The sequence below is a fragment of the Panthera onca genome, chromosome D2 (assembly GCF_046562875.1).
Source record: "Panthera onca isolate mPanOnc1 chromosome D2, mPanOnc1 haplotype 2, whole genome shotgun sequence".
NCBI classification, from domain to species: Eukaryota; Metazoa; Chordata; class Mammalia; order Carnivora; family Felidae; genus Panthera; species Panthera onca.
In genome coordinates this window covers 55,421,887-55,448,022 of record NC_138349.1, presented here as the reverse complement: position 1 = coordinate 55,448,022, position 26,136 = coordinate 55,421,887, and the positions used below count along the sequence as shown (strand labels likewise).

The 26,136-nt window shown below is 55.0% G+C and overlaps 1 protein-coding gene across 4 annotated transcripts in view; it reads left to right on the top strand.

The window, feature by feature from the left end:
- The window catches only part of CDH23 (cadherin related 23), a 414,296-nt gene that overhangs the window by 114,654 nt on the left and 273,506 nt on the right, over positions 1-26,136 (top strand). For all 4 annotated transcript variants that reach the window (XM_078434342.2, XM_078434344.2, XM_078434341.2 and 1 more), the window contains exons 4-6: positions 9,117-9,259; positions 9,799-9,846; positions 9,961-10,053. In XM_078434342.2, coding sequence (XP_078290468.2) covers positions 9,117-9,259; positions 9,799-9,846; positions 9,961-10,053 — 284 coding nt within the window. The remainder of the gene's footprint in view (positions 1-9,116; positions 9,260-9,798; positions 9,847-9,960; positions 10,054-26,136) is intronic.

Here is a 26,136-nt window from a genome sequence, read left to right as displayed (position 1 = left end):
TTCAAATCCTCGTGCTGCCACCTCCTAGCTGTGGGACCTTGGGTCAGTCCCTTTACCCCTCCGCACCTCGCTTCTCTCATCTGCATAGTAGGGACGCTAGTCCCTCTCTGTGGGGTCACGGTGAGAAATAGATGGCAGTGGGAATGAACGAAAACCACTGGGCATGGCGCCTGGCAACCAGTAGATGCTCCGTGAGTGCTGGTTTCCTTTCTGCCTGACCGTTCGTGCCATCTGCTCTGAGGGGACCGAGCTGCAGGAGAGGCAGAACATGGCCATGGGTTTTGCAGACAGACGGTTCCCTTTATCCAAAGCAAGGGTTTTCTGATGCGAGTGAGGAAGCGGGTCAGCAGAGGCAGGCCGGGGGGCCACCTGCCTCTCAGGAGAGGGGGGGGGTCTGTGTCAAGGCTCACTCTGGCTTCCCCTGGGGGGGATAGAGCAGGGCCTAGGACCCCGCCAACAAACACCCAAAACAAAAATCAGCTCCTCGGAGGTCAAACCAAGTTCAGGCCCCTGGGGTGGGGAGGGGGGTATGAGGAGGAAGGAGCCTGACTGAAGGCAGAAGAATGGGGAGGGTGAACCTAAGACAAATGAGATTATCCGCAGGAATCAAGACTCTTAACAGGCCTGTCTGATCCCAGAGGAGAGACAAATGAGATTGTAGGCTCCAAGGCCAGCCCAGGCTCTGGGGGGCTCGTCCTGGGGGAGAGGCAGGAGCCCCTGGCTGTGACAGAGACCAACACCAGTGCCGCTGGGCCCCCCGGACCAGGAGGAGAAGGGTGGGCTTGGGGCTTGTGCGGCAGATCCCGTGGCGATGGGGAAGGGAGGGTGGTTATTCTCAGAAAGACCTGGTCGTAACCCATGGCCTGTAATCTGGGGTCAGGGCCCGTCATCTGCTGCTCCTCGACTCCGCCACTCGCCAGGGCACAGCCCTGTCCCTGCCAGGACCCCTGCTTCTCCCGCTGCACCATGGGGGGCTTTGTCTTTTTGGTTCTCACTTCGGCCGTGACTAGCCCTGGTTTCTGAGCTCGTCCCAAGGCTCCACGTCTGATTCTGTCCCTTCTTGCTGCCCCGAGCCTGGTAGGAGCCGACTGCAAGGTCTGTGGCCCCTGGATGGGAAGGGCCAGTAGGTCAGGGCTGATGAGAAGTCCTTTTAGGTTTGCTTTCACACGCCTTTGCAGATTGGCCAGCAGTGGCTGCATACGACCAAGGGTTGCAAGGGGTTCTGGAGTTGACTATGGCAACAGAAACGGGAGCCACGATCGATGAGCAGCGTCTGCTTGGGCAAGGGAAGGAACTGGCTAGCTCCTTGGCCTCAGGAGAGGCGCCACAGTTAATCCTGGAGGGGTGGGGAGGTTTGCCAAACACGTCCCAGGACATCAGCTTCCGTCTTCAAGGGGCGATGGCCGTGCTGTGCTGCACGGAGGTACAAACGGCAGCCCAGGGAGCGCCGAGGGGAGAGAACTGTGTGACCGGAGTGGCATTTGAGGCACTCATCTACAGATGACTGGGACTGAGGGGCAGTGGCAAGGAGGAGCGGCCTTCCAGGCTGAAGGAACAGCCGCACAGCATAGGAGCGTGGAGACCACAGTGTGCCTGAGGGAGGGCAGCTGCCTGGCGGGCGGAGCCCCAAGGACGCAGCAGGAATGTGACTGGCCAGGGGGCTGAGCACAGGTTGGGAGGGCGTCGGCTGTCTGGGGAAGGAGTGCGTTGAATTCTGCGGGCGCCACGGGAGGACTCAGAGCGGGGGCAGCACAGGCGGGGGTTTGTTGCAGGAGGAGGCTGCCGCCGGGAGGAGTGCAGTGTTCTCTGCCCTCCCTCCATCCTGTGGCACCCTGTCCGTGTTCAGAGAGCCGACAGCTGTCACCTTCCCCCGTCCAGAATAAGCACCAAGCCTTGCTGCTACCGCGGGCCTGCCTAAGTTTCTGGCCCGCCCCTCGTCTGGCAGGCGAAACTCACAGCTCTCCGGGAGTGCCTGACACGCCACCCCCAGCCTGTGCCCCTCGGTGCAAATAACAGTAATAGTAATAGCAGTCATCTCGGCGAGCGGCGTGGGCCCAGCACGGCTGCAGGGAGAGCTGTGATTGTCCAGCCCTTGCCAGGAAGACGGACGTGGCCTCCTGCTGAGGGGCTGAGGCCACTGGGGGGATGTGTCGCCAGCCTGTGCCTCCCAGGCGCATTTGTAGCCTACTGAGTGGATCGCTACCCCAGCCAGGGCCCCTGGATGGGGTCCCTGGCCTCAAGGATGCAGTACACAGCCCCCAGGATGGGGTCTATGGCCCAGGATGGGGAGGATGGTCCCAAGATAGGGTACATTACCCCTGGATGGGGTACAGCGTCACAGGATAGAGTACATGGCCCCAGATTGGGGTACACTGCCATAAAGGATCGGGTACAGATCTACTTCTTGAGACACTGGGCCCCCAGCCAGTGTCTCCCTATGATTCTGCCTGCATCCAAGCACTACTGGTTTGGGCATTGTTAGGTTTTGATTAGCCATGCTTTTTCCTGTCCGTTAGTATACATAATTAGGAATTAACTGGCTATATACTCTCTCCCTTCCTTGTGGCTCACAGATCTACACAACTTTGGGGACTGTTGTTGCATAGGACCTCTGGCAGTTGGCAGGGCTCGTTTGTTCACCCAGCAGCTCTTGATTGAGCGCCCCTAAGATGCCAGCCCCCGGAGGTACAACAGGGAACGTGACCTGGTGCCAGGCCGCACCCCATGGAGCCGACGTGGGTAGGCTTGTGTGGCAGGCAGGGGGCTGGGGCACGCAGTCTACAGGTCAGGTGAGCAAACAAAATCAGCTCCGAGCAGGGAGAGCCGTGAAGACCGTGACACGGGGTGCAGGGACACAGAGTGACGGGGCTTCTCTTTAGATAGGCCCTCTCTGTATGATCGAGTGTTGGAGAAGGCCTCTCTGAGAAGGTAGCCCTTGGACCGAGAGGTGTATAGTGAGGAAGCTGCCAGGGTAGGGACACTCCCAGCCGAAGGCACAACCGGGGCAAAGGCCCTGGGGCAGCCACAAACTGTTCAGGAACAGAAGGAAGGGCCAGGGAGGGGCAAGTCCAGGGGCCTGTGTGTGATGCGGTGGGAGGTGTCTCAGGCCAGATCGCTAGGGCCTTGCACATAATCCGATTTAAGTTTTGGTTTTAAATTCTTTAATGGTGGTAAAATCCACGTAACGGAAGATTTGCCACCTTAGCCACCTTTGAACGTACAGTTCAGTAGCGTTCAGTGCATTCCCGTGGTTATGTAACAAGTCTCCAGAACTCTTTCCATCTTGCAAAACTGAAACTTTGTACCCGCTGAACAACAGCCCCCCATTCCTCCCTCCCCCCCAGCCGCCGGCAGCCAACCTTCTACTTCCAGAGTCTGTGAATTTGACTACACTCGGTCCCTCATGTAAGTGGAACCATCCAGTGTTTGTCTTTTGTGTGGCTGGTTTACTTCACTGAGCACAGCGTCCCTTCCTTTTTAAGGCTGAATAACGTTCCGTTATATGTATGCACCACATTTTCTTTATCCGTCCTTCCATCGATGGACACTTGGCTGCTTCCACCTTTTGGCTGCTGTGAATGATGCTGCTGTGAGCATGGGTGTCCAGGAATCTCAGGTCTTCAAAGTCCTGCTTTCTACCCATGAGGTTAGGCTTGCCCCCGACTCCGGGTTGGGCTGGCACAGAGTGGAGAGGGGCTAGCCTTGCTGAGTTACCTTTCCCCGTGGGGCCGGGGCGGGGGGTGGGGGCGGGTGCCAAGAACAGAGAGTCCTCCCGCAGCACTGATTGAGCCAAGAGCCCGAAGACTGAGCCTTTAAATCATCCTGGGGCCCGAGAAGCTTTTCTCTGCATCTAAAATGTGAGCCATAAACCAGGCTGACTTACAGGCAGTACTCGCCGGTCTGCTTGTTTACGGCCGGCATCCTTTCTGATCGGTTGATGCCTATACTGTGCCCATTGTTAAATATTTGAATATCACCCTGCTATAAACCAGTCCCCCGACTTCCTAACCTGGCTGTGCGGCAGGGTCTCTTGTAGGGAGAGCGGGGCTGCTATTTAAACGTTCACACTCTGGGCTCTCCTCGGGCCAGCGGAGTGAGCGGGGCCTGGACATCTGTCTTGTTACAGGCTTCTGGATGATGCTGTTGCCGCAATTTTAGGGGGTATCTTATGTGGGTTCCCCCCAAAGCCTTGTGATGAGGGTTGAAGTGCAAACCGTTTGTTGGGAAGGGATTCTGGAAAGCGTAGGTGGGGAGCGAGGAGGTGAGACAGGGAGAAGAAGCTTGACCAGCTAGACACCCTGCCCCCCCCCCCGCCCCCGCTCTGAGGGCCACTGGAGCTTGAGTCCCGATGGGGAACTCAGAGAGCCAGCGTATCATGCAGCCTCTGCACCAGCCCCCGAGGGGTGAGGGAGCGGGAACCATTATCTGCCAACTCTTCATCCGTGGCTTTGCCTCAGTCATTCTTTGAGCGCTGCGGCCAGAAGGCCAGAACCCTCAGGCAAAGGGTCCCCAGGCTGGCATTTGGAGGTCTGGCTGGCGTGTGTGACATTGGGATGTGCTGAGGCCCAGCGGGCAGGGTACCGGTAGCATCGGGTAGGGAGCACTGCCCGGTTCCCATCTCTCCACCGTACAGGAGGCGCCCAGCCCCGGTGAATCACCGAGTGTCCTTCCTCCCACTGGAAGGAGCTCCAGGCCTCATCCCTTGCTGGTGGGATGCACCATATCATTGGTGCAGTTGCTGTGGAAGATAATTGGTGGGTCCTTAATAAGTGAAGTGTAGAATTACCATAGGACCCAGCAATTCTACTCCTAGGTACGTATTCAAAAAGCGCTGAGAACAAGTGTTCCAACAAAAACTTGTCCACAACTGCTCATACCAGTGCCATTCACAATAGCCAAAAGGTGGAAACAACCCAAACGTCCGTCCGCAGATGAACGGATAGGCAAAATGTGGTATCTCCATACGATGGGATGTTACTCAGCCATGGAAAGGGATTAATGTACTATTACGTGTCACAACAGGGTGAACCTTGAAAACTTTATTCTGAGTGAAAGAAGCTAGACCCAAAGACTACATCTCAAATAATTCCATGTATATGGAATATCCAGAACAGGCAAATTCAGAGGGACCGACAGTGGGTTAGTGGTTGCCAGGGCCGGGGGAGGGAGGAAACGGGGAGTGACTGCTTCGTGGGTTTGGGTTTCCTTGGGGATGAGGAAAATATTCTAGAAGCAGATGGTGGTGGTGGTCGGGCCACACTGTGAATGTACCGATATCACTGAATGGTATGCGTTAAAATGGTTAACGATGTATTTTATCCCAGTTGTACAACAAAACAAAGCCAAACTCCAGGTATTCCAAAGCCTGAGTCGCAGGGTGTATTGCCAGGAAACAAACGTAGAATGTGGGATGTGTACCCCATGGTCCCATAGCCGGGATGGTTCTCCTGAGTGGCCGCTTCTAGGGCCATTGGGCTGGGGCTGGGCCCCATAGATTGGCCTCTTTCCTGGGTGAATGGTGCAGAGGTTGCTAGAAGCCTCCCTGTTGGAGAAATGAATGCCGTGTCCAGGAGAAGCCAAAGCGAGGCCCAGCTTCTACAGAGTAGCAGAACAGCCCTGGGCGGGGGAGCATGTGCCCAGCTGGAAAATTGCGGGGCGTCTTGTCTTAAATATAATATTAAATTGGCACCTTTAATTAGTACACTTAGAAAAGGTCACTAGCAATTACCTGGGACACAAAGAAGGCATAAGCAGGCAAGAGCCTGCGAGGAAGCCGAAAAGGACCATTTTGAGCAGCACATAATTGAGGGGAAAATGGATAAAAGTCCGGGAAATTATAGGGTGGGTGACAGCAGTTGATGGCCCCATCCATGTCCTGCCCAGTGCCCCCCTTCTTGGAAGGGCCTGAGCACCAGGCCCGAGAGAACCATTTGGGATATCAGACCGAGTCATCTGACCTTGGCTAGAGGGCCAGTGTGGTCTTTTCCAGAATCCCCTCGGCTACCAGAGAGCTTGGTCCCATATTCCCCACCTGGGCTGGCCCCTGAAGGTGGTTGGCAAGTGAAGTGTTCACTCCAGGGGGCTGCCATGGACTCGTAGTGGACAGACAGGACCTGTCCTCATAGGGAATCTCCCCAAGAAATTGGGAAGTAGGTCAGTGTTCCTCAAACTTTTCCATTAAAGGACACTTGAGGGTAATGGAAAGGATATGGGTATGCCTAGAAGTCAGGGGGAGGCTGGAAATTCTTTTATTGCTTTAGGTTATGTCTTTAAAAATAAATTGTTAGACGGGGGCTCCTGGATGGCTCAGTTGGTTTGAGCATACAACTTCGGCTCCGGTCTTAATCTCATGGTTTGTGAGTTCGAGCCCCACGTTGGGCTCTCTGCTGTCAGCACGGTGCCTGCTTCAGATCCTCTGTCCCCCCTCTCCCTGCTTCTCTCCTTCTCATGCTCTCTCTCTCAAAAATAAATAAACATTAAAAAAAAATTCTCTTCAAAAAAAAAAAAATAAACTGTTAGATTGTGTTCCAAAACATTCCCATTTATTTTAGTATGAAACAATCGCGGGGCGCCTGGGTGGCTCAGTCGGTTGATCATCCGACTTCGGCTCAGGTCATGATCTCACGGTGTGTGAGTTCAAAACCAGCATCGGGCTCTGTGCTGACAGCTCGGAGCCTGGAACGTGCTTCGGATTCTGTGTCTCCTTCTCTCTCTGCCTCTCCCCCACTTGTGCTCTTTCTCTGTCTCTCAAAAATAAATAAATGCAAAAAAAAAAATTAAAAAAAAAATGAAACAATTGCTTGCCATTGAACAATATAGATGCCTTGTGAGGTGTTTGGTCTATCGATGACTTCTTCCTCCTTCCTCATCCAGAAAGAGCACTGTACTGGGAGTCTGGAAACTTGGGTTCTAGTTGACTGACTCTTTTTCCCACCATTGTACTTTGAGCAGCTAGCTAAATGCCTTCAGCTTCTCCATCTTTAAAATGGGAAGGTTGGATCTGGACTCTCCAAAATGTCTCTGAGGTCATTCCAACTCTGTTCTATGATTTTCCTCCTCTTCCTCCTCCTCCTCCTCCTACCTCTCACCTTCTCCCATTATCTTGGATGCTGCCATATCCTGCTGTGTTGTGTGACCTTGGAGAGGACACTTTGCCTCGCTGATCCTCAACTTCCTAGTCTGTAAAATGGGTAGAATAATGGCTACTAAACAGAGTTTCTGGGGGTGGTGGTGGTGGATTTCATGAGAGAACCCATGTGAATGAGCCTAGCACTGTGTCTGCTATATCCTAAGAGCCCAGTGATTGCCCAGTGTCTTCCTTTTCCAAGTGTTCGGCTTCTGGTTAGGGTCTGATAGGGTCATGTTCATAGAAATCCTGCATCTGGAGTTCACATATCAAGTGTTGAGATGTGTAGGGTCGTGGGAAGAAACATGGGCTCTGGACCCAGAATGCCTAGGATCTGAATTCCAGCTCTGCCATTTACTGTGTGCCATGGTTAATTACTTAAACACTCTTTGTTACCTTATGTGTTAAATGGGGAGAATAGCAGTAAGGATCGAATCAGAAAGTCCACGGAAACCCGTTAGCCCACTGTCTAGAATGTGGTTAGGGCACAGAAACCTTAGTTGTCATTGTCACGTTAGAACTGTCCTTTAGAAAAGCTCATTAGCGTTCTTTTCTAGATGACAGTCCCAGAGTTTGCAATCCTTTCTCGCTTAGCTTGATGATCAGAGCTATTCAGTAAACATAAGAATCTGTATTTGGGAAGAAAGCATATCTGTTCCATCTTATAGGGGAAACTGAGGCTTTAAAAGCAGTGATTGGCCCAAAGCCATGATTCTAATCTAGCCACCCCTTTGAGAATCAGGCGAAGACTATAGATCCTTTCTGCAGAAAGCGATACTGTACTCTCAACATTTCGTACAGTTCCTGGAGGCTTGAGGACCACCTGAAACTAAGGTGGCCAGCCAGTCCAGTTGTCTGGGACCTCATGGTTTTAGTATGTGTTCCACCTCCATCCCAGACAAACCAGGGGGGCTGCGTACCCTGACTGAAGGCTACCTAGAGAGGGCTGTGATCGCCGGGAGAAGATGCCCTACGCTATCGCTGTAGGCCAGGCATCCTGGGGGCTTCTGGCCAGGGCTGTGATTCCTGGTGAAGATGGACAGCCTCAGTCCTCTTCCTGGGAACAGAAACCTCACCTAAAGCCAGTCCTAGCCTGGAGTTCTTTGAGGCTGGGTCACATCTTCCTAACCTCTGTGTACTCCAGCACTTAGCACAAGGCCAGCACCTGGTCACTGTTGGGTGAATGCCAAGTTTTGTAATATATTCTGAATTAGAAAGGGTGCTTCCGTTTGCAAAAGGCAGAAATCCAGCTCGTCTGACTCAAACGAAAAAACAAAAAAGAAGGGGGGGAGGCAGATTTATTAGCCCATATAGCCGAGAAGTCCAGAGGTTACAGCTTATATCGGGCACAGCTGTCTGCACACCCTCAAACTTTCAGGAGCCATTTTTCTGTGCACCATTTGGCTCTGTTTTTCTCCTTGTTGGCCTCATTCTCAGACAGTCTCTTCCTGGGCAAGCCAAAGATGGCTGCCAGCGGGGCCAATTTAGCAACCCCAGCGGAAGGAAGGCTCCTCCTTCCCAGTGGTTCCAGCACAAATCCCAGGGCTGGCTTTGATTGGCTAGCTGGGGTCACATGCTCCTCCCTGAACCAATCAGTGTGACTAGGGAGATGGAATGCTTTGATTGGCTAAGGCTGAGATATGTGCCCATCCTGGAACAAAAGAATTGAAGGGCTGGCCCCCCATCTGAGCCACTCGGAGAAGGGGGTCTCCAAATTAAAATCAGAAAAGGGGGGACAGGCACAGGTCACAGTTGTCTGTTACACACGTAAAACGTGGTGAATGACACTTCTCAGTTACAAACACATACACAGTATTGAGTGGCCATGATGGAAACAGGTAGCCTGAGTCAGAGCCCAGAGATGCACCGGGCTCTTACAGTAATCACCTGCTGGCGGTCTTCTGGGTGGCTTCTCCCGCTAGGATTCAGCCACCTGAGCGAGGACCAACCTCCCATTTTTGCCCTCTGATCTCTCCCATGGCTCTTCCAGGTTCCTCTGTGACCCAGTTGCTGGCCCGAGACATGGACAACGACCCACTGGTGTTTGGCGTGTCTGGGGAGGAGGCCTCCCGCTTCTTTGCCGTGGAGCCTGACACAGGTGTGGTGTGGCTGCGGCAGCCGCTGGACAGAGAGGTATGACCTGGCCATAAGCCTACCCTAGTCCTTTCCTGGGGGCGGAGGCAGACACTGAGGGAGAGTGGCTCCTCATCTTTAAGGGGCTTTCCTCTGAGGCCCCATTCTCACCTTCAAGTAGCATTTTCCTGCCTAAATGGTGTCCTCCTTCCAGGGCCAGGGAATGGGGTTAGTTGGGGGTGTCCCCAAACAAGGGGCAACACTGGATGGGTAGGAAGGACAACGACCCATAGAACGGTCGCTTCAGAGTATGCACAAGTCTACCCCCAAGAGCAAATGTTCCCCTAAAGGACATTTTCCAGAGATGCGGGAACGGCTGACAAGCAGCCCTTAGCAAATTAAGGTATGAGTTTGAAAACCCCAACCCTTGTTTTCTCCTTACATTTGATGAAGTGGCCACAGAGATGTCTAGTGACTTGCTCAAGAGCACACAGCGATTTAGAAGCATAGCCCGGGTTAGAGCCCAGGGCCCAGGACTCAGGAGCTCAGGGCGCCTCTCTCTAACTCTGCCTTCTCCCCCTCCCTGTCTTCTCTTTCAGACCAAGTCTGAGTTCACAGTGGAGTTCTCTGTCAGCGACCACCAGGGGGTGAGTGTCTCCTGCAGCCCCTGCTGCCCTAGGAGGCAGGGTCCCCAGCTGTTGGGTGGAAAGAGGCTGAGGCCTATGCAGATAGACAGTAAATCCCCACCCTTCTCTTGCCAGGTGATCACGCGAAAGGTGAACATCCAGGTCGGGGACGTGAATGACAACGCGCCCACGTTTCACAATCAGCCCTACAGCGTCCGCATCCCTGAGGTAGGAGCCCCCAGCGTCACGCTTGAAGGACACGGGGTGGGGTGCACGTGGTCGGTCCAGGGCCACCTGGGAATAGGCTGGAGCTGGAGAAAGGGCATCTTGCATTCTACTTCTCCTGCCCGCGCCTCAGCTGGGGCACCGGCTCTGGGCAGGTTGCTATGCCAGCATCTCTGAGGGTAGGGACCCGCCTGCTGCTCAAGGAGAAGGGGTGGTGGTAGCCTTAGGTCTGATGGCAGGCCTGCCTTGGACGAGACCCACCACTCCAGCTGGAGGCGGGACAGGACAAGAGATGGGAGGGGCAGTGTGACCTCTTTCCTTCCATTCATAGCCAGTGCGGGCCTTGGTCACTTGGGTTGGCAGGCCTGACCCCAGGCTTTCTTGCTGTGGCCAGAACGGGTCCCCCCCACCCCCAGGACACAGGAAGCAGGTGGCTCCAGGAAGGGACTCTCTTTCCCTAGCCTTATGCTTGAGCCCCATTGTCTCCCTGGGCCTCTGCTCCTTTGGGTCGTCTGTGTACTCTGTGTTTGCATGAGCGCATACATGTAAAACCAAGCCATTGCTGGTAATTGAGAAGTACAAATTATTGCATTACAAACGGTTCATTAATAAGCTGGCTGCTGGCTCCCGATGGTACTAGGGTTCTCGTCGCTTACTGTCCCTCTCCCCGTGACTGATGGCAGTCTTCTGGGCTGGCAGTTAGCAATTCAAAGACCTTGAAGGTGGTGGGGTAAAGAGCTTCTACCGGGTGTCCCTCAGGCCTGCCCTCGGGGCTCTGGGTGGGGCGGCAGCAGTAAAGGGTTGGCATGGGAACGTTGAGAGATGGAATCCACTGGAGACAGGCAGGTCGGCACCACGGCATTAGAGTTCCAGCCCCTTTGTATTCTATGTCACGGGGTCAGGAACCTAGAAGCGTCTTTAGAAAGTATCTGTTCAGTTTGTGGATGAGAAAACTGAGGCTCATGGTGGAACAGTGACTTACCCAAGGTCACACAGCTTTGACTTTGAGCCTCCTGATTCTCTGAGGGCAGCCTTAGTGATGAAGAGACCTCATCTCGTGCCCCCCACGTTCCTGTTCCTGGCCCTCCTTGCTCAGCTGTGAGCCAGTTGTCCTATGCTTGTGCCAGATGGCGGGAAGTGAGGACAAATGTGTGGGTGAGAACACACCAGAGGCTCCCACGCCCTTCCCCTGATGGGGTAGGACAGGAGGAGGAGAGCCCGCGGTCCCAAGCATGGGGACACAGTGCCCTGAGCTGTGGCCAATGTGTCCGGGACTGCAGCTTGGCTCCGGGCCCCCTCTCATTTGGAAGTCTCCCTAATTTAATTAAGGGGCTCTACGTGCCAGCCTGCACTCTGGGCCCAGGCTCAGAAACCAAGGGCACGGCTCGGAGTTAATGAGCCTTGGACCCATTGCTCAGCTGCCATCCTGGCAGGCATGGCTGCCCTCTGCCTTCCCTCACAGGGGGCAGCGGGCAGCAGCAATGGCAAGGGGACGACAGGTCACATCCCTCCTCCCCAGCCTTTGGGCTGAGGCCAGCCTTTCCCTCACTTGCCAGGAGAGATGTGACCTCCAACGCTGCCCTGCTGAAATCCCCTGGGATTCTCCAAAGGCCTCTGCCTCCAAGGAGAGAGCCTCTTCAGTCATTCATCTATTTAACAAATATTTATTGAGTGTCTGCTGTGGGCTTGGTGCTGTGCCAGACTCTCACTGCACAGAGACCTGGGAGGCCAGAAGAATGTGCAATGACGAGAGCCGGAACTGGAGGCAAGAGACCCCAGGCCCAGCCCCCCGCTCTGCTTCCAGATTGCTGAGTCTCTGCGGGCACGTCACTTAACCTCTCTGGGCATGTCACTTAAACTCGCTGGGCCGTAGTCCTCCTTATCTAATAAAAACAGAGGACAGACAGGATAAAGTGGCCTGCCTGATGCCCATCTGATGAAGAGAGGGTGGGTTGAGAGAGGCCAGCTACAAGGACACACAGTTCTTGGAGGAAGTCCTGTGGGGTTTACTTGCTCACGTGTAAACATCCCCAGGTCACCTGCTTGGCTCGATACTCGATGCCCTAGTTAGGGCTGCTCCGTGTGGCTGGTCGGGTGTGGTGTCAGCTGGATGGAGGCCTGGCCACTCCTGACCCGAGGTGGCTTGGCACTGACCAGCCCTGGCCCGGTATGGTCACCCGAGCTAGCACTTAGCTGCCTGACTCAGGCCCCAGCTGGGGTACCAGCAAAGGGCCCGCTGGCTCCCGGCCCAGAATTGAGCGGGGCTCTCCTGCTGGTCTTGAGGTCACCCTGGCAACTTCAGGCCCCTGTCCTTGAGAAGTGTGATATGTGGCAGAGGCCCCACAGATGTGAACGGGATGAAAATGCAAGTTGGAGACAGAGGCGGGCACTGGAGACCCCGTGAGGTGTCAGTGCTGGGGGACTGCCAGAGTGGTCAGAGAAATCTCAGCAGGCTTCCTGGAGGAGGTGGGTTTCCAGCTGAATTTGGCCAAGGCGAGCCACGGAGCCCCTGTGTTGTACCGTGGAAGACGTCGAGACACCTGGGGTTTTGTCCTGGCTGTGCCAGCGACCGGCTGGGTGACACTCTGGGCCTATTGCTGCCCCTGCTGGCTTCGATGCCAACAGCTGTTAAACTGGGAAGGTGGACCAGATCCCTTCTTGGGCCCATATCCCGTGGTCTGAGGATGAATCCCAGCGGGACAAGCTCCCACTTCTCCTTCCATACTTCATTATCCCTTAAGGGATGGCAAACGAGCTCCAGGGGCTGTTTCCATCTACTGAGCTCCTCTTGTGGTCACACCAGCTACCTGCACCCCATCCCTCACCTCAACATTCATTGTCCCCACCCCTAGGAGCACTGATAATTTGGGGGTCTCTTGTGCCCAGAACACAACGATGGGTGTCAGGAGCAAGTTACAGGGAGGCAAATTCTAAGTTTACAGAAGAAAGAAGTTTCTAATATGGAAACCTACTGCCCAGTCACCCCCCCCCCACCCCCCCCGCCACAACCCTACCAAAGATGTACTGAGCTCCCCAGCCCTGGAGTGATGCAAACAGAAACGGGAGAACTGTCTCAGTAGTTGAACATTCGGTAGTACTGAGTGTTAGAGAAGGGATGAATCGGAAGGCCGCGCCAGAAGTTCCTGGGGGACTGGTTAGGATGCATAGTCCCGCACCCCTGCAATTCTGAACGTGTTGTTTGGAAAGACGGGGCCCAGGCTCTGCATTTTTAACAAAGTCCCCCGGGTGACAGCAAGCGCTGGAGGATGACATCGGTGGCCCTCCCCACCTGAGCTTGAAAGGTGCCAGGGCAGCCCATCCTCAGCTGCCTGGAGGCATGACCCACGGGGACCCACGTCCTCAGGCCTGGAATGGGGGCCGGTGGGAGGCCGGATCGAGGCCAGTTACTGCCGCTTTCTCTGGGAGCTCATTTGTCCCCGGCCCCCCAGCCCTGCCCCTCATCCCTCCTGGCGCCCCCCTGCCCTGGCCCCGCCCCTGCTCGGGAGAAGCCAGACAGGTGTGTTTGGATTTGTTTGTTCTTGGTTCCCCTCCTGCCCAGCCCTCTCCCCTCACTAAGCTGTTCTACATGTAATTATCCATTTTATCAGGGTGAAAGGCCCTGCAATTCACTTGTCGAAGCCCTAACGAGGCAGCGTGGATGCTTTCAAGTCCGTAAAGAAAAGGGAAATCCTGCTAGAATTGGCAACTTAATTCACCAAGCCAGCCTCGACAGACCTCATTAAGTCCCCGTGTATTCATTTCAGGCTAATGGCTGTCATGCTGACTGCTGTTTGATTTGCTGTAATAGACTTTTATGGCGTTCCAATTTGCTCAAACGTGTTTGCCTGTGTCTGTGCCCAGCGGCACTGCTCCGCTACATCCATTAGGGGCGTGTGTCCGCCTCGCTGACCTTCAGCTCCTTCCCCGTCCACCGTGTCCTCCTGGGGCCACCCCCTCAGCCCTCCAGGTGTGCCCTGGGGAGGCACCCCTGGGTCCGGGATGTTCGGGCTGGAGGATGGGTGTGAGGTTAGACGTCAGATGCTGCCAGGTGTCTCCTCGGGTCCAGGAGTCAAGGAGGGCCTCTGTGATCTCAGGGACGGCCGTGTCCTTGAAGTTCTAACAAGTTCAGCCGCCTTCGCTGGCCATTCAAGGCTGCTACCCACCTGGCCTCAACCTGCCTTTCTCAACTTACCTGCTGGCTTCCTCCGCACGGATCGGCCCAGGGGCCGATTCAGTGCCTGTGAGCGTGTGTCTGTGTCTCTCTTTTCTCTCGCTTCAACGCACACACATTGTACTGTTCTAACTAGATCCGGAGTGTTTGCTTTCTGCTCTCAGCCTAACTCAATTCTGCCTGTCCTTCGAAGCCCGGAGCTGATGCACCATGCCCTGATCTACTCAACTTTTTTTTTTATTCTTTTTTTTGTTTTTTCCTTTTTTCTTTTTTTTTTTTTTCTTTTAACGTTTATTTATTTTTGAGACAGAGAGAGACAGAGCCTGAACAGGGGAGGAGCAGAGAGAGAGGGAGACAGGCTCCGAAGCAGGCTCCAGGCTCCGAGCTGTCAGCACAGAGCCTGACGCGGGGCTCGAACTCACGGACCGTGAGATCGTGACCTGAGCCAAAGTCGGACGAGTAACCGACCAAGCCACCCAGGCGCCCCTCAACTTTTTTTTTTTTAAAAAAAGTTGCAAATGTTTTCAGCAAACATTTGCTGAAAAGCTATGGAGCAAGGCCCAGGGATTCTAAGCTGACTTGGACATGTAGAAGAGAGCAAACGGACTCTGCCGCTGGCCAGCTGTGCAGCTTTGGGTGGTGACTTAACCTCTCTGGACCTCAGTTTTCTTCTCTATGAGACAAGAAACAATATTGGCCGGGTGGGGTCATTGTGAGGTGTAACAATGCAGGTGGGTAAAGCCCTTAGCCCAGTTTGTGGTACATTCAGTAAAATGCTGGTGATTAAGACCAAGGCCTTGTCCTTAGAGAAGGTAATCTTACAGAGACAAAAACACGTAAGAGGATGTCTAATGAGGGGTGCCTGGGGGGCTCCGTCGGTCGGGCATCCGACTTCGGCTCAGGTCATGATCTCACGGTTCGTGAGTTCGAGCCCCACAGTGGGCTCTGTGCCGACAGCTCGGAGCCTGGAGCCCGCTTTGGGTTCTGTGTCTCCTTCTCTCTTTCTCTGCCCCTTCCCTGCTCATGCTCTGTCTCTCTCTGTCTCTCAATAATAAATAAACGTTAAAAAAAAAAAGAGGATGTCTGATGACATATAAATGTACTAAATGCCGTGGTAGCTTAGGGTGTGCCAAAGCAGGATGGAAGCAGGAAGGAATGACCTGGTCTATACGCAGGGCTATTTATTTGGGACCTCACAGGATGTGTAGAAGTTTGGTAGTCTGAGAAGGAGATTATGGTGCCGCTGAATATCATATGCCTTCTGACCTTTCTTTAGCTTCTTTTCATATGTTGGAATTTCCAAAAGAGGGAGATGAACTCTAACCCCCGACCAGAGATCCTGTTGAGGAGGGACAGTGGCTGCTTGGGTATGTGTGTCCCTTGCAGGTACCCAGTCTTACCTAATGGAAATGCAGCTGGCCTGGAAGTAGGCTCCCTGGGTCCCTGCCCAGGTCACTGTGACAGGCAGGTCCTGCATAGATCTTTGTCACCCGTGGCTTCAGATGACCAGCTGTGAGATGCGGAGGAGGTTGGAGGAGGGAAGGTTGGACGGAGATGAGACAACAGGGGCCCGAGAGACTGAGAGTACTTGCCTGAGCCCCCGGCTGGGGGTAGGGTCCAAGCCAGGTCCGAAGCCTTCTGGCCCTGGGTTCCCCTAAGCCGCATCGTCTCTCCATGTCATTCAGCAAGGACAGATGAAAGTCACTCCTCGCTGTAGCTCCTTACTAGAGACGGGAAAGCAGGGAGAAGGATATTCCTGGTGACCGTTTGTCGGTGAAACAAAATAACTCATTTCTATGATAATAACAGTAAGTTGACACCGTGGTTACTGTTGAGAGTTTCCTATGTGCCCACGGCCACGCTTTCCGTGGGGGAGCTCACTGAGTGCTTTCTCCTACATCACAGGCTAGCCGCACGCGCATGTTATTCCCATTCTGCAGGTGTGGACGCGGGAACAGAGAGGCTTCGTGACTGGCCCAGAGCTCATCAGGGCTGGAGCCAGGATGAGGAGAGACAGGCCCGGGTACTTGACTTTTGGCAGGTTGCTTCCATTCTACCCGAAAAATGGGAATAATTATGCCCGCCTTGCAAAATCGTTGTGAGGATTAAAGTAAATGGGACCGCGGGCGGGAAGTACTTAGCACAGGGCTCCGTATAAATACGTGTCCAACGCACGGCCGTGGCTGTAGCCCTCTGTACATTCGTCTCCCCAACCCGCCTGAGCGGGGACCGTGCGCCCTCAGCACCCAGCCCGGGGCCTGGCCCGTGGACGAGAACTTCACAAACGGGCAGAGCCCCGCGGCTCCCTCCATGTCTTGGGTACTTGGGAGGACAGCGGGATCACTCACACAAAGCGCTCTGCCCCCGCCAGCTCTCTTCACCCAGGCGAGGGGTGCCTTACTGCTCGGTGAGAGCAGCCGGGCCAGGCGCTGGGGTGGAGAGGGTGCCCACACTGCACAGGACGCCTGAGACCTCACTGCTGGAGCTCTCTAGTGCCCTCTGTTGCCCGCCAGGTCCTGAATCTCAGCCCTGCGTCCTCTGAGCGGTGGGCACACAGGGAGCCCCGGAGTGGTGGCCAGACGAGGCCCCGAGCACGCGGAGGTGGGCATGACCAGACTCATTAGCACCCACTGGGGCCGACAGCGGCGGCCCCACTGCCCCCCTCACGGCGTGCCCATCAGACACTGAATGATTTATAAACTGCATCCTCGGTTTGCAGCGAGGGGTGGGGGGTCAGGGGGGCTCCCACTGGCTTGTGCCCGCCGCTCCCCCTGAGATGTCAGCTCTGCTCAAGAGAGTGTCGTCTCCCACGCCAGGAGACGCAGCCCCTTGACAGGCCATATTAATTTATACCTTGGGGCCATGGTGCCCAGCAGCCCCCTCTGCATCTATAACCACCCACCTATTGATCTGGGAGAGGGAGACCAATAAATCATCTCAGGGGCTCTGGATCCTGCTGACCAGGGCCAGAGTGGTTTGTTCTAGCCAGGCGGCAGCCCCAAGCCGTGCCACGTCTCTGTGTCCCTCGGCGAGTACCCTGAGGTGCTCATGCCCCCTCTGGCCCCCCGCCGTCAGCACAGTGACGAATACTTCCTCCCGCAGCCGGCAGGTGCCACAGCCTGCGGCGGCCAGGGCAGTGAGCTTTGGGCTCGTGGGGCTGGAGCGACATAGGCACGTGGGCAAAGCCGCAGGGCCACGTGTTTCTACATCGTCTTGAGCTGGAGCGCCGCGTGCGTGCTTATTTAAGTAATACCATCTCCATATCCGAGTGTTTTCAGCATCTTTCGTTTGTCCTCTTGTCAACTCTGTAAGTGAGGGGAGAATTGTTCTTCCCATTGAAGAGACGGGACAAACTGAGGCCGAGAGAAGTGGACCGGCCTCTCCAAGTCCCCCAGAGTCAAGTATACTTACGGCTGGAGCCATGGCCTTGCTCTTTCTCTGTCTCAGCGTCTTCGCATATGTCCTTTTGTAGCTTTGCCATGGCCTGCCTGTAATTTGCCCAAGGTTGCAGAGAAGAGGCCTTGAGGGAACCAGGATGGGGGCGGATGGGCAGGGAACTGGGGGCTGTCACATCGCGCCCCATACGCAGGCTGCGGTCGGTGGTCCAGTGGAGAAGCTTCATTCAGCGCCCGCTGCCCACTCTCCAGAGTGAGGACCACCTCTGGCGGTCAGGACCCTGCCACGGTCAGAGTGACACGCCTTCCTAGTGACCTGCAGGGTTAGTGTGTCCCCACCTGTAAGATATCAGTCCCCAGATGCGCGTGCCACATTGTTCCGTGAGAAGTAGAAGCCCCATCCCTACAGGTAAACACCAGCCTGCTCCCCAGGGGAGCCAAGGACCCCGGGTCCCCCATGACCCCTGCGGCACCCCCTCCTTCCATGCCCGTGGGGGCACGGCCAGGGCTGTGAGCACCCTCCACCACCCTCTGCACAAGGAAAGAGGGCAGCACGCACGGGAGCAGGAGATAGAAGGAGCCCACGTGTGATTAAAATTATTTTTTGTTTGAACGGTAGTAATGCTCTTAATCACACCGGTTTCCTCGCCGATTCTGGCTGGGAGTCTTCGGGGGCTCATATAAGTCTATTGCGGTGGCTGCAGGACCCTTGGCCGTGAATATGAAGCGGGGGCCTATGTGCAGAGCCCAGCTCACGTGCATTAGGGATTCTCTGGCACATGCTGAGCACCTTTTGTTGTGCCCTCCGCCCTTTAAATAAAGACCCTCTGAATGGAAGGAGTTGAGAGCCGGCTGCTAGGAGATGTTCCTGCAGCAGTATTGGACTGCCAGCCTCACGTGGCCCGAGTCCACCTGTCGTGGCCTCCTCTACCCTGCGGTGGGGCCTATAGCCAGAGGGGTCAGGTCTCTGGCCTACACCCCTTTTCCTCCAGGCAGTGGGGTATCCTCAGACCCTGGGTGGGCAGCGGGCGAAGGAAACCGATAGTCAAAGAAGGACCAGGTTTTGCCTTATTGCAACTGACTTGCGCTCCCTTTGTGACATGGGGACCCTGGTCCCTACTGTGGCACACTCTGTGAGACAGCCGCGCACACACAGGTTCTGACTCCAAACTGGGAGGCCATGAGCAAGATGCTTAGTCTCTCAGGGCCTCGGTTTCTTTATCTGTAAAATGGCGGTACGTCGGGTTGTGGAAAAGTTCAGGGAAAGCACATTATGAAGCGCGGCATTTTTGGGGGAGAGGATTGGTATTCCCGTCGTTATGAAGAATTCTCGGAGAACGTTGGGAAAGTAGCTTGGGGTCCAAGGAACCTGACAGAGAGGCTCCGTTGCTGTGGACTGATTGCTTGACATAGGGGTGTTAGTGGTCAAGAAGCTTATGGCCCAGTGGGAGACAGGAAGCGTGTGGAAAAAATGAAATGAAAACGTGACAAAGAAAAAAAAGGAAACAGTCATCGAAAAATAACTGACAATGGCCTGAGATCAGGCCTTCCAAATGGGTTCCTGGGAACCAGCGCCAGAGGGACTGAAGTGACTTGATCCAACCACACATTCTGTAGAGGTCAACAAAACCAGAGAGAGGAAAAGATTTTCCCCAGGTCCCCCCAGAAATCAGTGGCAAACCACTGAAGTCCTAAGGCGATCAGGGAAGATTCTCAGGGACATGGTTTCCAGAACCCAGAAGACCGAACCCATTCCTCTGCAGGAGATGCGGCACTGTTTTCCCCGGGGGGGGGAGGGGGGGGGCTGATGCCCAGAGCAGGGACAGGGAGGGGTGCTGCCTCCTGGGCTCCCACAGCCCCCCGCGAGCCCCAGGGCAGTGGCCTGATGTAGGGCACTGAGGCCCATGCTGAGTGTGTTGGCTGACCGCCAGCAGTCTGCCACTGTTTCTCCTTGTTCTGGGGGCTCTGGAATTTTGTCGCAGCCCTTTCGTTTGCCCAAACGAGTTGGAATATTGTCAGAACAGTCCGAGGACAGGCCTGGCAGCCCCCGTGACATTGAGCCCCCCCCCCCCCCGCCCCGCCCTCCCCATTCCCACAATAGGCTTGTTTGGATGTGTTTGCAGGCTGCCTGACCCACCTTGTTTTCTACCAGGAGGGGGAAAACAGGGGAAAGCGAGCAATCTCTTGGTTGGTAGAATTATTATAATTTCTCTGATTCCTTAGCAGCCTTTAATTACTTTGCAACTTTGTGGCACAGGCTGGAAGCCAGGAGGGGCTGGGCTCTCCCTCTTTATAATAACCTTACGCGGAAACCTCCCGTCCGTCTATTAAAAAGACGGCTCTTCTCTCCGAACGCAATAATGCAGCCGAGAGATTTCACCCAGGGCGTAATCACTAGGTACAATGTAATCTTCCCGCTCACTGTCTTCATCACCAATCGGCCAGCCCACCTTCCAGGCATGGGGGACTGCCAGCCACAAAGAGCCGAGTGTCCGGTCACGTCCTTGTCCAGTAGGGTCACAGGCTCAGGAGGGACCCTCTCCCAGTCCTTCCTCTGAGAGGGAAACGGCACAAAAGCCTTTTCCCGCTGACTCCTCCCCTCTCTGCGCCCAGCCGCGCCTCCTGCCATTCCCAACACAAACCCTACATGCTAGAAACCCATCCCGTTTGCATGAGGTTTAAGCTTCAGGCTTTCCTGTGCTTCCGGTCCAAGATCCTCACTGTGGGTGGCCGCTTTCCTGCCGCCCTGCCTTTGCTCATGCTGTGCCCTCCCCGGAGATGCTCTCGTCCATGCCCCCTGCACGTCTTTCCCCCAAATCCTATTCTTCCTTCCTTCCTTGGAATGGTACAGTGGGGCAAGTGGGGGAAGTGGGTACTGTGTCCCCATTTCACAGACAAGCAAGCCAAGCGTTAGAGAAGTCAGAAGACTTGCTAGGTTATTCCCTTTTTGGAAGGGGCTGGCTGGGATCTGACCCCAGACCCTTACCTGGGCTTCTCTCTGCTGGGCTTGAAGGCACAGGCTTCTTTTTAGTCCCTGCCCTTGGAGTTGCTTCCTACACCCACTCCATCCTGGCTTGTAAACCCCACTCTGAGATGTACCTTCTGCCTCCTGACCGTGGCCTGACTTTTTCTGCCTTGCGGTGGCCTCAGGAACACTGTGGGCAGAAGTTAGCTGGATGTAGGCCTGGTTGCTGAGCCTTCCTGGGGCTGACTGAGCCAGAGGGAGCCTTTCCTGTCTCGGTCACTTGTCTGTACAGCTCAGTGAGTTAGAGTGGGGTGAACTCTAGCCTGGAAGGAGCAGGAACCCCACCACCTGTGGCTGGGAGACAGGTCAGGCACTTCCCCCTTCCAAAGCTGCATGTGTGAATTTGCCCCTCTGTTAAGTGAGACTAGGAATCCCGGACCTGACCATGCCATCGTGGAGATCAAGGACAGGACTGATAGGAAGGCCTTGAGCTTAAAGCCTTGTGCAAGTGGGACAGATTAACCCCTAGAGTATTTTCCCCCGTGCGCCCTTCACCACCAGCTTCATGAGTTTTCTTTTTTCTTTTTTTTTTTTGTTTTTGAGTCTACGTATTACTTAAGTACCTTTACAGAGAAGTGAACAGTCATAGATGTTCAGCTTTATAAATAATTGCAAAGTGAACATATTTGTGTAACTAAAACCGCATCAAGAAACAGAAACTCTCAGGGCACCTGGGTGGCTCAGTCGATTAAGCGTCCGACTCTTGATTCGGCTCAGGTCGTGATCTCACGGCCTGTAAGTTGGGCCCCGCGTCAGGCTCTGTGCTGATGGTGGGGAGTCTGCTTGAGATTCTCTCTCTCTCTCCCTCTCTGCCCCTCCCCTGCTCATGATTTCTCTCTCTCTCTCTCTCTCTCTCCCTCTCCCCCTCTCTCCCTCTCTCCCTCTCCCTTTTTCTCCCCCCCGCCAAAATAAATAGGTAAACATCAAAGAAAAGAAACTCTCCAGCACCTAGAAGCCCCATCATGATTCCCTGTCTCCCCTGCCAAAGGGCCATCACTACCTTAGCTTCTATCCCCATGGAATACATTTGCCCGTATTCATTTTTTCTGCCTACCCTCTGGTTTTTATTGGCACCAAAGCCCAGGAACGGGCAGCCTCCTCCAGGAGGCCACTTCCCACGGTGGTTAGGATCGGCGTGTGGGTTAGTGGTGTCATCCTGCTCACTGCGTCCACCTACAAGTCCCTGGGAAGCGTCCCGTCTCTGCTAAAATGGGTGTGGTGCAGACACAGGGGTGCCGCTGTGCTCATCCCACAGTGTTGCTCTGCCTGGGGCTGTGATGCTGTGTGTGCGGTGTTCAGGGGGCAGCCTGTGCTCAGAGAGACTGGAGGGATTCTCCCCTGCAGGCATCCCCCCCTGGGCAGCCTCTCCCAGGGTGGGCTTCTCTCTGCAGGTGGATATGGAGCTGCCCAGCTCCGGGACAGGAGGATGCAGGGGAAATGGAAGCTAAACGCAGTGAGCAAAACTTGGGCCGCGTGGAAGGAGGAAGAAACACAAGGGGAGGGGCCCTTTCCCCTTAGTGCCTCTTCTGGACCCCACAGGAGTCCTTCAGGTTAGTAAGGAAGGTCTGATTGTCCTGACATGTTATTATAAGCCAGAGAAGTGAGCCCAGGCAGGTTAAATGACTTGCCCAAGGTCACACAGCTAGTCCCGGATTTTGTCCTCATTGTACTGTCCCCAAAGCAAGTCCAAATGCATTTTACCCCCCAGCATATCCACTCAGGGTTTGGGGTTTAGTGAAAGTGTCCGCTGTCTTCAGAGGAGCCAGCCTTGAGTCTGGAGAAGGTGGAAGGAGGAGGGTGTCTGGTTAGGACAAGGATTCTTCCGTAGTGACCTTTATTATGTTCTAGCACCTTCAGTCTCCCACAGAGCTGTGGTTTATATCAGCAACCCAATCTGAGCTCTGCGTGCACGCGCGCGCACACACACACACACACACACACACACACACACACACAAAGATCTTTAAAGGCTTCTTAGCAGCAGCTTGAAGTGGTTGTTTTTTCTTTCCCCTTCATGGTCAGGGTTGGGGCAGGGCCAGGACGATGGGAGAAGACGAATAAAATCTCCTAAAGACCTGCCTTTCTCCCCACCTCCCCAAACCATCAGATCCCTCAAATTCAAGGGCCACCAAACCTTGAAAAAAATCCCCCCAGTACAACCCAAAAGGTGGAGACGCAGGGAAATACAACAGCAGCTATTGGGGCGGAAAGCCCTAAATGGTGTGGAAGTAATGTCTAAAGTGTGTTGGCGATTACAGACATTTCCACGGGACCACGCTCAGGCTGCATGGGTCGGTGCCAGCAGCGGTGGGGAAATAAATAAATAAGTGAGCAAGCATCGGAGATCCCGTTAACTGTTGCCGTGCGGAAGGGAGGGATGGGGCAGGTTGCTGGTGAGGGAGGAAGGAAGGTAGACAGGCTCATTCATTCGTTGTTCCATCCATCCATTCATTCCACTGTCCTGAGTCCCTGGGAGGCACAAGGAGTACTGCTAAAACCTTTCTGTAGTTGGTGGCCAGAGTCCCACAGGCTGGTGGGGTCTGATCCCAGCCTCCCTGCCAGCTTCCCCGTGACTCTCTGCTTCCCTGCGCCTCCACCTTCTTTCTGGTCCCTGAGAGCACCATGCCACAGGGTCTTTGCACGGCAGTACCGTCCCGTTTTTCATGAACTCAAATCCCCTGAGATCTTCGATCCCTGATTGATCTCTTTTCCCAGTACAGAACCTATCCCTGTGTTTTGGGTCTTCGGAGCATCATAGCTGTGGTCTTGGGATATAATTGGTCACTTATTTCCAGGACTGCTTGATCACTGTCAGTCTCCCATGTGAGACAATGGGCTCCATGAGGGGCATGCCCATGTGGCCGTTTCTCCATCACTGCACCTTCAGGATCTTGTGTCCTGTGGGGACCCAGTAAAGATTTGTTGCATGATACAGTTGACACTGCTTGCCTTCTAGGAGTTTCTCTTCCTCCTCTCCTCGGCAGCCCATATCCTTTCAGTGAGCAATTCCCTGGACCAGTGCTTGGCATGCCGTATGATGGAAGGCACCTCAGAAGTGCTAACAAGTTCCCCACCAAGGCCTTCCGTCCCACCAGACTTCCCAGGCAGCCAGCGGGAAATGGTGGGGCTGTTGGAGGAAGGGGTGTCATTAAAGGGGCTGGGCTGTGGTAGACAGAGGAATAGCCCCAAGGTTGTCCATATCCTAATCCTGGGAACCGTGACTGTTTCCTCGCATGGCAAAAGGCTCTTTGCAGGTGTGCTTAAGGACCTTTGTGGGGAGATATCCTGGCTTTTCTGTGTGGGCCCAATGTAACCCCAAGCGTCCTGATAGGAGGAAAGTGGGAGAGTCAGAAGGAGAAGTGACGTTGGAGGCAGAGATCAGAGAGACAGGTTTGAAGGTGTAAAACTGCTGGTCTGCCCGGGGAAAGAAGGGTCCGGAAGCCAAGGAACATGAGTGGCCTCTTGAAGCTGGAAAAGACATGGAAGCAGATTCCCCTGCAGCCTCCAGAAGGAATGCAGGCTGCTAACCCCTTGATTTTGGTCCTGTAAGGCCCATTTTGGACTTCTGGCCCCCAGAACTATAAGATGCTCAAGTCGCAGTAATTAGTCGCAGCAGTGAGAGGAAGCCGATACAGGGTGCTAACAGGGAGGCATAGTGGTGGCAGCATGCATTCTACAGGCCACCCCTAGCAACCCAAACTCAAGTTCACTTGTTCCTGTGAGATGCTTCAGGCAGGAGGACTGGTGTCCCGGGGGTGGGCTTCTAGATATACATAGGTGTGAGGCTGGCAGTCACTGGGGATGATCCATGAGGGCTAGCCATGGGGCAAGGGCCCCTGGAACTGGGGAGGGCAGCTGGCTGGGAAGGGGCCCTGTAGAAACTGGGAGGGGTGAGGTGGGTGAGTCTGAGTGCCTGTGTGGCGAGCGTGGAGAGGGAGAGCTTTTAGGTGAGTGGGGGAGAGCGGTGCCGGAAGGGGCTGCGTCCGAGAACTGGCCGCCACACCGCTGGGTCCCCTCCCATTGCACAGAGGATGGCTTAGCAGGGGCCAGAGTGCTGGAGACCCTCCTGGAAAGCTTGGCCTCAGGGCACCAACCAGCCCAGAGACCAGAGAGAGAGGGGAGTCTCTGCTTGGCTTGCTTCCAAAGTGACAATGACTGCAGGAGTGTCAGCTCCAGGCGCCTGACCCCACCCTCATCCACTCATTCATCAAACATTGCCTGGGTGCCTCTAGATGCCACGCCCACGTGGGATGCTGGGGACACAAGACCATGAGCCACGGTTCCTGGCCCCCAGGAGATCCTGGCTGGGCCCTGCTCTGTACCCACAGGGCACCCTTTAAAACGGGAGGGGAGGCCAGTGCTTGAGGACCTGGGCAGCTACGACCCAAAGCCAAGCTGTCTCTAGGTTGCTGAGGGGTGGAGTGGGGCCCCCCACCCTTCTCCGCTTGGTGCTACAGGAAACCCGGGTCATGCCTCCCACCTGCCCAGTCCTGGCTCCTGAGCCCCTTAGGGCATGAGGCATGTATTGCTGTCTAGTGCGTATCCCTCCAGGCAGCAGAATTGGACAAACAAGTTCTAAATGAGCTCAGCAAATTGGTTCTCTCTGCTCCGTCCCACCCCTCTGCCGCCCTGCCCTGCGGCAGGCTGTGCCTACCTGTAGGTCGCTCTTGGTAGGGCTGGGGAGGGAGGGAGCAGGGACTGACTTGGGTCTGAGGCAAGCAGAGAGAAACCCCCCCACCCCCCCCCACACACACACACACTCCATCTCTGGGCCCCCATCTGCTTCATTATATCTGAGGTGGATAGAAACCCTACGAGATGGAAACGGCCCTCCCAGAGGGTTCAGGGGCATTACGGAGACGGGGCAGGGCACGGGCCTCTTAGAAGGCCTGGCACGGGTTCGTGATCATACCTTTTCCTCTGACCTCCTATCCCAGCCTCTGTTTATACCATTTGTCTGATAGGTGGGTCCTCCGGGTCCCACGTTCCAGCATTTATGATCTGATTAAAGATAGGGTCTGTGCCTTACAATTCCTTGAACCCATAAGCTCCGGGGGTACTGGGCATACGGGAGGCGCGAGGAACGACAGAAATGACAGTAAAGGAGACTGTGCGTACATTCACGCGTGTACTTGTTATGGCCAAGCTGGGGTCTAGGTGCTAGGACTATTCCCGTGTTCAAGGCGGGGAATGTGAGGCTCCAAGAGGTTAAGTCAGTGGCAGAGCCAGGATGTGAGGCCTGGCGGTGCACCCTGAGGCCCCCCAGACTGTGCTGCACCTGTGTTGACAGTCAAGGGGCTGAGCTGTGCCATGTTCCTGTCTTGTACATCAAGTGCCCGGGACACTCAGGACCTAGCAGGCAGCAGACCAGCGTTAAGACTTCTGGGCCGTGGTTTCTGGCAGGCCTCTCGAGGTTTCCCCTCATCCTTCTCTCCCAGGACAGTGCCCGGTGCGCCACGGCCGGCATGGGCCAGAGACAGTGGTGGTGCCAGTCA